The sequence below is a fragment of the Dryobates pubescens genome, chromosome 13, assembly GCF_014839835.1.
Source record: "Dryobates pubescens isolate bDryPub1 chromosome 13, bDryPub1.pri, whole genome shotgun sequence".
In the NCBI taxonomy this organism is placed as follows: domain Eukaryota; kingdom Metazoa; phylum Chordata; class Aves; order Piciformes; family Picidae; genus Dryobates; species Dryobates pubescens.
The window spans coordinates 12,590,747-12,603,511 of record NC_071624.1 but is presented as its reverse complement, the minus strand read 5'-3'; the positions used below and the strand labels follow the sequence as shown (position 1 = coordinate 12,603,511).

The following is a 12,765-nucleotide window of genomic DNA, read 5'->3' as shown; positions in this document are numbered from 1 at the left end:
AATAATTTCATCCTATCAATATACTTTTATCCACCAAAATGCATACTTTTAAAAGTGAAAAACATGAACAGCAGGGTTCAAATCACTTGTGAATTGCTACCAAGTTTTATCTGGCGACATAGTATCATTACAGCAATGTGGAACAGGAAGCACAAAGTAGCTTTATGTAACCACTGCAAGCCATGGAAATAAAGGCTTGCAAAAAGTGCAACTCAGTACTTGAATTTAGCAAGGACGCAGTGACCAAACATCCTTACACTTCAGAGAAATGGCATATGATTTTTATCATGGAGTGGTCAGGACCCTGTTCTGTATCTGAGGATAAAGGAGGAGCATAAGAATATTGAATGTATTAGTTAAGCTTCTGGCTTAAGGCCACTCTCCAGGCAACGAGCCATAGCTATGAAATCACTCTGTTATTTTAGACTTCACATTAGATGAATAGGGTAGTGCAAGCTGTTTGAAACTCAGCTTAGATGTATTTAAATGTTTTGAAATAATGCCTAGCATTGAATACAGAGTTTTGCTAACATTAGCTTTCCTAAGTGCCTGATTAATATATTATTCCCTGCTGTTTCAAGGTTATTTTTCTAATTAAATGCAATTGCTTAAACCATCAGCATTTACCACAAGATTCAGTTGTTCAGACATGATATCATCTATCTTAAATCTTGAGTTCTGTTCCAAATTTTTAACTGAACATTCAAGACTGTTAGCTTTATGGCAGACATGCTTTGTTGCTATATATCACAATTACCTAGGAACAAATGGGAATGCCAGGAACAATATGCTGATCTTCACATGCAAAAAAAGACTTATTTTATAAGTCAGTGTCAAAGTTGTCATCGACTCCACTTACAACAGTATTTGGTCACAAATACCTAGGTCTTTACTGCTTAAAATAATCTCCTTTAGTTCTTAGCCACACAGACCCAGAAGCTGCAGCCTTGTATCAGTGTGACGTTTGAAGCTGAACACTGTTTTGGCTTCATAAGTAGCAGCTGTTTTCAGAGCAAAACAGAAGATGTCAAAGGTACTACTGCCTGACACTGACACGTTTCAATCCTCCATTTTAAACAAACAGCAGTTCCGCACAACACTGCCAGCAGCAGGTGAAAAGAAAGGTGCTAGATCCTCCCACCACTTGCACATTGGGATACCTACAGCCTGCGCTTGCTTTTTAAGTTTAAATCCACGGTTACTGGGCCTCTTTCCAAAATCTTTATGCCAACACGTGCGAGCGTGCGATTTTTTGCATGAAAATGAAGATTAAAACAGTGAAGTTAGGATGTAGCTTTACTAGACAAGGGGAGTCTCAGCGATGCCGAGGACCTGGCAGGCTGTGAGCCGCAGCTCTCGTAAAGCGCGGGTGGGCTTTTTTCCAGGCCACTCCTGCCCAACTGCCTGTAGGAGGCCGCTTGGGCTCAGGTCACTCGGGCCCACGTGTGGCCCTTATGATGCAGGAGCGGCACTTCGGTCCGGTGAAGAAATCCGCACCAGGGACTGAACCCTCGCAGACATGGTCTGGGGTGTATCAGGCTTTTGACTCTCCCATCCCTTCATCCCTCCATCCATCCTCCGCGCCCAACGCCCCCTCCCACCTCCCCTCGCCGTCGCACGTCACTTCCAGGGGGCGGGCGGCAGTGCTGCGAGCCGCGGGGTGTCAGCGGCGGCCCTGTGATGGCGGCGGCGGGGCGCCGGCAGCCGCGCAGGCTGGGAGCGCCGAGGGGGCTGTGCCGCTCCTAACTCGGCTTCGGGCCCCTGAGCCATGGGGAAGAATCGCGGCGGACGCCTCGCCTGAGGTGGCGGCGACAGCGGAGGGCACGGCACAGCCGAGGGGGCCCCGCCGCGGGGGCCGCGACCCGCGCCGCCGGGGATGTTGCGGTGGGTCCGGCAGCAGCTGGTAGGTACTTCTCGCCGGCGCGGACCGGGGAGGGCGCGGAGTCGGGACGGGGGCTTCCCATTGCACCCCATGCACCCGCGGGCCGGGTGGTCCATCGCCTCTGTCCCGTCCTCCAGGGGAACCCCATCCTGACGCCTCTGCCCGGCCCGTTCCCCAGCGGCGTCCGCGGGGGCTGCGGGCGAGCGGGCAGAGGGTGAGCAGGGCCAGAGTGAAGGAGGGGAGTCCTGCCCCGCGCCGGGAGCGGGGAGGTGCAGGGGCTGAACGGCAGGCTTCACTTGGATTTTTGTTGTTGTTGTTTGTTTGTTTTTAAGGTGAGCCGGAGGGTTTGGGGTGTTCCGGGTTTCCTTGTGGGGAGTTGGCTTGTTCGGTTGTTTTGTTTTCTTTTGCTTTTTTTGAAACCGCGTTGACACAGGGCAGCACTTTCCCTTACCCGTGCCCCTCTTTGGGAAGGGCTCCCCAACTTTTCACGGAGAAATGACGATGCCTTTCCTGTGCACCAACACATCAGAGCTTTGTTGGCCTCTCTTCCTCCTTCACGTTGCGAAATCTTCGAGGGCTGTTTCCTTCGGTGTGCGTCCGGCTCATTGGTTTCCCTGTACCTGAGAGCTTTGAGGCCCTTGGTGCTGCGTGTGTTAAGGTTGTAGAAGTGAGGAGAAATGGAAGAATTAGATCTGTGAAAGGCTTTTCGTGGGGCAAACCATGTGAAAAAGGCTGTAGTTAGAGCTTTTCTCCCCCCAAATAGGTGCTGCTGGGCTGTGCTTCTGTTGCAGCCCGCAAAGGAAGTAAGGTGGCTGTGACTGTAGTGTCTGTGGTACTGTAGCAGGGAAGTGCATTGTCTGACTATTTTGATTTGAAGGGATGGCTGCCTCCTCCAGCATTACTTCTCTTGGAATTTCTCAAAGGGAGAAATTCCTTCTCAACTATGTATTTACAAACTTTTTCCATTCTTTGGAGTTAGCTTGTATCACACATGGTGCCCAGTTTAGTACAAGCACTTCAGTTAGTTATGTTTTTGTATTTTAATGGTTAAATCTTCTGTCGCACTAATGATTTGTCTAACTTGTTACACCACTTTACAAAAAAAGCATAAAAAGATTAAGTTTTGGGTTGGATTTTTTATTTTCTCTATCTCTTTTCCTGTGGCACATAGATTTTTCCCAGATCAGTGTCTGTGTATCACTGATCTTGTGATGTTCTCAATGCCAGCTTGACAGCGCTCACTAGTTTGGTTTGACAGCAAGAGTTACTGACCTGGAAATTGATTGCTGTGTCTGAGCTCTGACTGCACTCTTCTGTTCCATTACAGCCATACACATGTTTTTTAGAATAAATCCTGTTTGATGTAACATAGCTTGCAATTTTTTTCTTCTTGAAGATGGCTTGAGATTCGTGGTGGTTTTTAAAGCAGTATTGTGTTGTCTTCTGTGTAGCTGAGATTAGGATTTTATTAGTGCCAGGAATTCATGTACGAAACCTATGGTTGCTTTTCTCCCTGGGAGTGCACTGACCAGCTTTCCAGAAATATGTTCCTCCTTAATGGAAAGTAAAAGCTTAGTCTAACAAGATGAGCAATAACCCTAGCAATAGGAGACTTTTGTTCTCCTTGTTGTTCTTATTTTGATGAGAAAATAACTGTTTAAAACTTGTAGTAGTTTTGACAGGGAAGGAATAGTATAGCGGAACAGGATGATGAAAAATCAGGATGAATAAGGAAAACAATTATTGCAATGATACACATTTTGTGTTTTCTTTTCTATAGACCCTGCTGTTTGACATTAAGGACTTGGTTGTTTCAGAGCTCATAAAGATGAAAAAGAAGCCTAACATAGGTATCACAGTGCCGTTTCTTCTGAGGGACATTTGAGCAGCTCAAACTGTCTGTAGTCTTTGGTTTTACACAGCTTCCAGCATATGTTTGCTCCTTCATGTGTGATGTTTGGGTTTTGAAAGAATGTCAAAGGGCTGAGAATCTGGGAAAAGGTGATGAGAAAATAATCAGAGTGAGTGGGAAGAGTGGGGTGGCAGAAGTACTTGAACAAAGGGTGGCAAAATCTGTGTCTGATTTATTTCTGATAGGAGAAGAGAAGAATGTGTGGGTTTGGATGCCTTTAGAGCATGTATTTGTACCTGTGCTTGAGGTGGCAATAGGTTTTGAAAAAAAGTGTTCTCTTCCATACAAAGGGGTTGGAACCAGGAAAATACGTGGGAGTGATTTAAGTGGGATGTTGTAGTAGTACAAAAGAAAAATGTTGGTGTGCAGAAATGATGGAAAGTAGTAAGGGGCTGGGGAAAGGGGGAGGGACTGGTGCTTTGCTGAAGGTGCTTTTAGGTAGTCATTAAGTACTCTCTGTACAAAAGCAACAAATGTTTTGCAACTTGTTTAAGAGGACAGTGTTTCATATACTAATTAATGAGATCATTTGGAGTGTATACAATCTTTAGAGCTTGTGTTCTCAAGAGTCATAAAAGAGGCAGGGTAAATGAAGCAGTTGGTCTTAGAAGTAATGAGAGGACCTGGTATGGAATTAAACCAGCTCAGTACTTTAAGGGGCGACTTCTCTGTGATTTTAGTCTGTGAAGATCTATGTATGCCTGTATAGCTACCTAAAGGGATGACTGCTCCTCTGAGAACAGGAGACAGGCTGAGAATATAAGACTTTCTTCATCTTTACTACGGTCTTACAAGTCCAAATCCAGTTTTCTAACTGTTATTATTTGTCTTTTCAGTAATTTGTTATATAGCAGATTGGTGACAGTAATACTGTTGCTCAGTCTTTAGTGTCTGTGTGGGACTCTTCCAAATAAATTTGATATCTTGGCCTGCAGTCCTGCTTTGTTTGCTCAGAAACAATTTGCACCACCATTATCAGTTTTTCTTAACCTAGTGCTGTCCCATACTAAATAAACTGCACAGGAAGTCATTAACAGTGTACAACTTTCTAGCTGATATTATTATATTATAGTATTATCTAGTTAGTAGTTGGAAGTACCTTAAGCTTTACTAATAAAAAAGTGTAGAGACAAATGGAGTTACAATTCCTTGCTTTGGGTAAAATGTCTAGATGTATTTCAAAGACAAGCTTTGAGCAGGAAAGATTCTTGAGTTCCAGCTCTGTTACCTTGAGATTTCAGAAAGACAGTAGGCATGTGGATTTGCTGAGGGTTGCATAACACCACAGGCACAGCCAACTCTGCTTGAAAAAAAGTGACTGGGTAAACAAGAGTTGATAGGAAGCATCCTTAATATTGTAAGGAAAATGGATATGCAGGAATAACACAGTACATTTTATTTACATTTCCAAATAGAATGGGTTAGACTACAGAGCTAATCTGTGTACAGCAGAGCACTACTGTGGCTTTCCTGGTCAAGTTTGTGCAGTACCAACCCAAACAAGAGCACAAAGTGGCATTTGTAATGCTTGGTGACTTTCTGTACCACTTCCAGTTTTGATAGATTTATGACAGAAGGTAATGACTTCAATTGTCTGGCAAGGAGGTCCCCCAAAGTTGTGACAGAATACCCTTATAATGTATGATCTTAGGTGCACAATTTTGAACTATTACTCCTGTCAAGCAGAGTGTTGTTGTTATGGGATATTTGAGCTTTTTGAGCTGTTGGCTAACAGATACTGCATGGAGAAAACCCAAGAGCTATCTGCCTGGTCCCTTACATGTAACAGATCAAGAGAAGCAGAATTATCCTCTGTTTGGTAGTGTCTTCTTCCAACAATTTAAGGACCTGGATGCTGTTGTGCCCTGACAACCACTACAGCATGCAGAGAAAAGCATTCAGGCGAATGCAGCTTCAATACTTACATTTTGTCTTTGACTTACAGTCGTAGATTAATTCTTTGGATCAGTGTCTTTTAACTGGAAAACCTAGTTACCAGGTTATTTTATTTCATGATTATAGGGAGGTTCAAATTGGGAGGGACAGTGGGAGTTCATCTAGCCAAAAAGTTCTACATAACTTTCATTGAGAGGTGATCACAGGGAATGTTTTTGACTTCAATGTGTTGGACTGTCAGATGCCATGTTCCCACTTCCCTATGGACAATAACTTTAGGAGGTTCTTGCTCATCTTTTGGAGGAGTTTTAATAAAAACTGTCTTCTACAAATAAGGAAAAAGTCCCCAGTTAGATTAGCACTAGAGGACTGCATGTTTGGTATATTCCAGGTGCTGGAATCTATTAAGTTGTTCTGAGAAGACAGATGGTATTCTGTGAGAACCTGTGGTTATTGACATTCAAAACAAAGTGAAGAGAATTTGATCTCATTGTTTGCACAGACACGTATATTATTTTCACTTAATTGGTTTATAGAATTGATCCAGTGCAGTTATTTCTCTCTCACTCTTTCCCCTCCTCCACCCCTCCCCAAAGAATTTTCTGTCTTTTCTGAATGCTGACAGTCCTTTGAACTTATCCTAGCTTCTGAAATCTCATTGCTTTTCTGGGGCACAAATACACCCTCTTTTCTTAGTTGTCATTGAAGCCTGTTCCCCTTTTTGGCTAAAATTAATTGGGTGTTTGTTTTTGTATACTAGCAAAATAAGTGAGTATTTGCTCAAAAGAGTTGCTCTGTTCAGAATGCCCAGCTAATACCTTCTGTGTTGCCACTGTGCACAGAGGATCAGCGGGATGTGCAGTGGAACTGCCCAAAGGTTCCACTGCTATGGTTAGACTAGTTTCAGAAGTGGGGGTTAATGACTCCTCTCCTGTATCTTCACACAGAAGTAAATGTGGCCCTGTTTTCATTGTTGGAGGTCTTCTATGGTCAGCTGGAATAACCCTTCCATTGTGTTTGGATCTTTTAACCTTACTTTCTTTTTATATTTTGAGACTGCTGAGGGCTAATGCATTTGCAGCACAGTGTGTTCCAAAGTGTGCAGAACCTGGCCCTGTCTTCAGACAGCTGTCTGTTCCGAATGGAGGCTTCCGTTGTGTCCTGTGTGTAATTTTTGAATCTTGTCTCAGGGAAATGAAACTCTAAAAATTACCTACCCAAACCTAAGCAAGACAGGCTTTGCACTTTTTTCTTCAGACAGTTTTAAACATTGAAAATCAGAGTTTTTCTGATGTGCTGCTTTGCTGTGAGACTCAAATGTTTGACCTGTATCTTGTCTTGTCCCTTCTGCTTTCTTTTCTAGCCATGAGCCTTTTAAGCAGCAAATTTTTATTGTGGCAAAATTTCTACTTGTCACACGGTAATATGACTATTTAATTGACTGTGTGATATTCCTCCACTAACAGGGTCCTGCTCCCTTAATAGCTACTGTCTATTTATGTTTTGTGTGACTGAGAAAGGAAAGTGATTTTGTTGACAAAGAGCAAAAGCTTTGTGTGTTCTGGTCAGTAGATGGTATCTGGTGGGATGAGAGAATGCTAAGAGTGGATGCCTCTTGTATGTTGCTAAGACTTTGCCTCTGAACTTGTATTAGAAGGTAAAATTCATAATCTAAGGGAAGTAAATGCACTGAACTTAATAACCTTCAACATGAGTTTTGAATATCATTGGTATTTGTTTTTCTAGCTTGGGATGGATTGGCTGAATTAATTAAAACTGGAGATATAGGTGGAGTTAGAAGAGAACAATAAAATAATATGTTTAAATTTCATTAAATATGTCATGATGTGTGCATTTCACTAGTGATCTGCCATCTGTTTTTCTTCTTATGCTATGGTGTCCTCAGTAGTTATAAACAGGATGCCCAGGGGTGTTGTGGAGTCTCCCTCTCTGAAGATATTCAAAACCCACCTAGATACATTCCTGTGTGATCTCGTATAGGGGATCCTCTGGCAGGAGGGTTGGACTAGATCTTTTGTGGTCCCTTCCAGCCCCTAGCATTCTGTGCTGTGATGTCTGTTTTTGTAACTATTTCGCTGGGAAGAATGTATCTACAGTATACCTCTCAAGAAATCCTTTAATTTCTAGCACAAAGTCTGTTTGTATGCCAGCAGATAAGAAATGCAGTGAAATAGGTCTGACAAAGTCTGTAAATGCAAGGTCATATCTTCCAGCAAAACACAGGTGACATGTTTGCAGCTAGATTTTCTTGTTGAATACAAACCTCTTTTGAGCTGCTCTTGAAAAAATAAAAAAGGCCACTTAGCAACAGTACAGACCATGGCAGAAAAGACTGAAAGTAGGACCAGCAGTTACACTGTGATTTAAGATACAAAACCCTGTAATTCCTTGCCCTCCCACATGCTGTGGCTTAAAAGGTTTGGGTTTTTTCCTTGTTTACTGTGAGTAAAAATAAGCATGGGGAATTTTTCTGTAAATGTGAAGGAGAGATATTGATGTAAACAAAAGGCAAGCCGTTTGTTTTCATCCTGAAATATTTTACTAGGGAAAGACATTTTATGTAGTTTATACAAAAAAAAAGTGTTATTTTGTTTAATATTGTCACATTTTATTATTCCTTTACTATCCCCTTTCCACATGTGGGTTTTTTTTGCTAGTTTTATGGGTGACTGTGATAACTTCTGCAGATATTTACATGTCTGCTTGGAAAAAAAAAAGAATTACAACAACATAGGAAGGGAGCTTAAGATTTAACAAGCTTTAAGGATAAACTAGTTTGCAAACATGCTTGAAGGCAGGACATCAACTGATAACTTAGGTCATAAATCACATTTGGACTGGAATTAAAACCTAAATTGGTGTTCAATGAATGGAGCAGACTCAAAACTCCTAATGTTAACTTTAACAGAACAAGCTTTATCTAGGATGGTTAGTAGGAAGAGCTAGACAGTTCCAGCTATGAACTGAATTCTCTTCCTCTGAAATTTCTTGAGGAACAACTGTCAAAGCAATTGTCAGTATAATTTGAGCACACATTTTCCAAAAGCCTTCAGATACATTATCTAGGGGAATTTTTTGAAAACTGGTGGGTTTTTTACATACTGAAGGAACATGAATTAATCTTGCAGTGCAGGAGCTGATTGGCATAGTAGCTGTTGCCTACTAGAACCAATTAAATAGTGGAAATGGTTGCTTTCAGTATTTATGTGGGATAATGGTCATAGGAGTAGCTCAGAAGAGGAGCCTTCATGCTTGTGTGAAGTAGTTTTATAAATGACTCTTTAAAGCAGCAGGTAAACAGCATTTCATTTTAAGATAATAGTGCACACAGTATGAAGCATGTGAACAAATGTTTGATTCTTCTGTGTTTGTCCTGTCATGGACTTGAGAAATTGTTGTGAGATGTGGAGTTGCTAGCTACAAAGTTGGAACTGCTTTCTAATTCTAAATGAAAGTTCAGAACCTGTCACAGGCTTCAATGCTTTATTTAGTACTGAAAATCAAAGAAAAATATTTCTACTCTAAAATGACTTAAAATCAGGGACTATGCAGAAAGGATGCAATCAGATTTTGTTTGTCTGAGCTACTATTCAAGGTATATGAAGGATTTTGAGTGTTTCATTTATGTACTGGTTCTGTGTTTCTTAGTATGACTTTGTTTAGTAACTGCCTTTGTGTTGATTATTGCAAAATTGTAGCACTTTCCATATTCAAAGTACTTTATTTTGAGCAGTGTTTTTAAAAGTGGCTATTGGTTTAATTAATTATTTTTTCTGAGATATCAGTTCCTATTTTATAAAATATGATGCCCTATAGTTGCCTCCTGGTGGGTGTCTAAAGCCACACTTCAGCTTTGAAAAATCTTGCCTATTCTGTGTTTGTACCTGTCTGAGAGGGAGATGGTATTGCAGATAAGGGCAACTGGCTGCTGAGGCTCACAGAGGAAAAGTGTTCTGAGATTAAAACTATGTAGTTGGAACTTCAAAGGCATCCTCTTTCCCACTTCTTTAGAGCAAGGGCCTGCTTTGTGAATCATGGCAAAAGAGCAAACATTTTGGACTACAGATACTGTCAAGCCTCAACTTCTCTTAGACCCCTTGGACTTTATCATAATACATTTTTTTAAAGGGAAAAAAAATTTAGAAGCACTGAATGGCCTCCCAAAAGTATTTTGGGAGCCACTATCCATTTCCTTTAGATAGAGGCTTTCTTCTTAGAGTCTGAATGTTAACTGAATTGCTTTCTTTGTTAGAGTTGAAGACAAATTTACTGTAAAGTCTGTTTTCCATCAAAAAGAATGTGATCAAAAGTATTACTGGATCTGTTCATGATTCATAATTTTCATAATCTGTGTGTCTGAGGATGAAACAGAACATCCTAAAATAAAGCAATGAATGAGGAATGTTTTATAGGCATTTGGTTAAATACATTGGATGCAAGAGGCTAAGAATTCTAATAATCCTTCAGAAAGAAAGACAAAGTTTAGAATTCGTGAAGAGGGTCCCAAAAGAGGACCTGTTACAAGGAGTTAGTTTTGTTCTATCCTAGGAAGCCCAAAATGGGCTGGATTATTGGAGAGGATAAGAAAGCCAATTCCTTAACTGAGGCAGTATCCCTAAATATCTGTTGAAATTCTTTACTAGCAGCAGAAACTGGACACGTCATGGCAGTCTTTGAGAACACTAGGTTAGAAAGCCTAGCTTGCCTGCTCAGCTTGCTTCACCTTTTGCGATTTTATTGATGTTACAAGACCAGTATGTTTGGCATCAGTCACCTGAGTAGAAAAAACTGGCATGGGGAAGTATGCGAGCAGCAAATGAGGCCAGTTCAGCTTGCTTTTTGTTTCTGCAGATAAAGAAAAAGAAGATATGTACATTTTTAAATTTTAGGCAGGGATTTTTCCAAGTTATTTCTGTGGCCATTTGGACAAAATAACGTAAAATAAGAATAACTTGAGCTGTATGCAACCAGGACTTTGTTCCCAGCACCAGTAGAACATTTCTAAGTACAGCACTAGGGCTTTTTTGAACTCTGTGAAAGGAAAGATCATTGCTTCTTGATTTCTCGGGCCTTGTTTCCCAGAGTGTTTTCACAAAGGAGTGTAGCCTGCTTATAGGCCATTTAGAAGGTTACAACATGATTTGTTATCAGATATTTTAAAACAACTGCAGATACAGTAAGCAGGAAGAGGAAGTTGCATGAATAGTGCATGACTTTTAATACCTTTTTATTTCTTTACTGCAGTGATATTTAAAAGAGGAGGAACAAATTACACGACACTCTGTAAACCCCAGCGTGCTTCAGCTGATTCACTACTGGAGTTGTTAGAGCAGTGTTTAAAATTGCTGTGAGAGGCTGTTTCTTTCTTCATGCTAACCTTTGATACTGCAAATTCAGTTTGACTACTGCCCAGTTATATGACTGAAAGAATTATTGGCTGACTGGTTTGAGTGCAGATTTACACAGACTTCTGCAAATGTGCATGGAGTGTGAATAGATCATCTTCTCTGACAAGGAGAAAAATATTCCTTGTATGTTCAGAGGGGGAAAAAAAATAAATCCAAAGCAAGAAAATCCATTTCCTCAAAACACCTTTAATCAAAATGTCTTGGCATCAGGCTTTGGGCTATCTGCCAGCAAATGTGGTGTTCTGTTTCTGCAGCATGGCCAGTCAGTCACCTCCCTAGGAAAAAAAGCTTTCTGATACTGAGTTTTCTACTGTTTATTAGTTTAGTTAACTAGTACATGATGTCCAGAGGGCTTGTGGGGGGGAGGTACTACTTCTGTTAGCCGTTTTCAGTGTGGTTTTTGAAAGGAGGAAGAGGCTTTAATTGAAACTTCCTTCTTTCAAACCCCTTTCACTAAAGCTCAGTCACATAGCAGAAGTTCTAGCAATATCATTTTGTTTTCCTGTAAGATCTGTGAATTATGAGTAAGAAACACTAGATGGTCATCCTAAAGTATGCTAACTTTATGCAAATCATAAGCAGAAATTACTTGTCAAATGGTTTGTAGTTATCAGTGCATGTGTTGCAAAGCTTGAAACAGCGATTGATTTGTTGCGGGCTGGTCTCGTGTTGCTAATCCTAGCTGAAAGATCTGTGGGTTTCTGCTGCCTCGCTTGACAGTGCTGTAGCCTCTATGGGGAGGGCATAGTGCATACTGCCATAAATTAACAGATTATTTCCAAAAAGAAACTTGTCAGGTTTATCTGGGTGCCTCTGGGAAAGTGTATATCAAGGATTTAATATGAGACCTGCATTCCAGGGGCAGATAATGCCTGGCTTATGCTTATGAATGGTTGAACTTTAGCTTTTTATTTATTTCAGTCACTTAATCATACGGTCAAATTTTATTGTGTTTAGAGTTTATGCATGTAATACCACCTGATTAAGAAGCCTTGAACACCAGATTTTGTAATAAACTTAGTCAATGATCTGTGCAGTTATCTAGAAACCACTTCACTGGATAACTGCAGAACTAACTTTTGTTGAAAGATGCTGATGACAATTGAATCTTTTTGCAAGACTCAAAATGGAATTTAGGGATTCTCTGCTCATGCTCTTTAGCTGCAGAAATCCTTTGACAAGGTCATGTTACCCTAGTTTTACCCTGAGTTTGATAATGACATTAGAAAGAGAACTGTCTAATAAGTGGAATTAGGGAACAATGTGCTTTCTGTACCTCTTTGCTGGCTTGCTTGTAGATACAATGCAAAATCTGCTTGCTGGGCAGAAATTTGGACTGCAAATCAGTTTTGTGTCAGGAGCAGGATCTGTGACCAGCCCCATAGTTACAGAAAAGTTAAAGACATTTCAGTTCTTGAACAATTAAGTTCATTCTGTGAACATCTGTGCAGAATTTTCCTTGGAGAGATGTGCAATTAAAATTTCACTGGAAGATCTGCCTGGTTGTGGTCTCACCAGCTAATTATGTGATGATCGGGTTGTTAGGAAATTTCAAATGATCTTTCGTAGCTGCAGACATGAAACTTGGGAAATCTCAGTTCTGTTTCCAGCTTTGGCACTTGCTTCCTGTTGTGGCTACAGTCAAG

General features: G+C 40.9%; 1 protein-coding gene across 11 annotated transcripts in view; it reads left to right on the top strand.

Annotated features, from left to right (window-relative positions):
• Window positions 1–1,640: 1,640 nt before the first annotated feature.
• ATP11B (ATPase phospholipid transporting 11B (putative)) overlaps window positions 1,641–12,765 on the top strand; it is a 70,772-nt gene continuing 59,647 nt past the window's right edge. For all 11 annotated transcript variants that reach the window (XM_054167062.1, XM_054167065.1, XM_054167063.1 and 8 more), the window contains exon 1: window positions 1,641–1,903. In XM_054167062.1, the coding sequence (XP_054023037.1) occupies window positions 1,877–1,903 (27 nt within the window). In that variant the 5' untranslated portion in view covers window positions 1,641–1,876. The remainder of the gene's footprint in view (window positions 1,904–12,765) is intronic.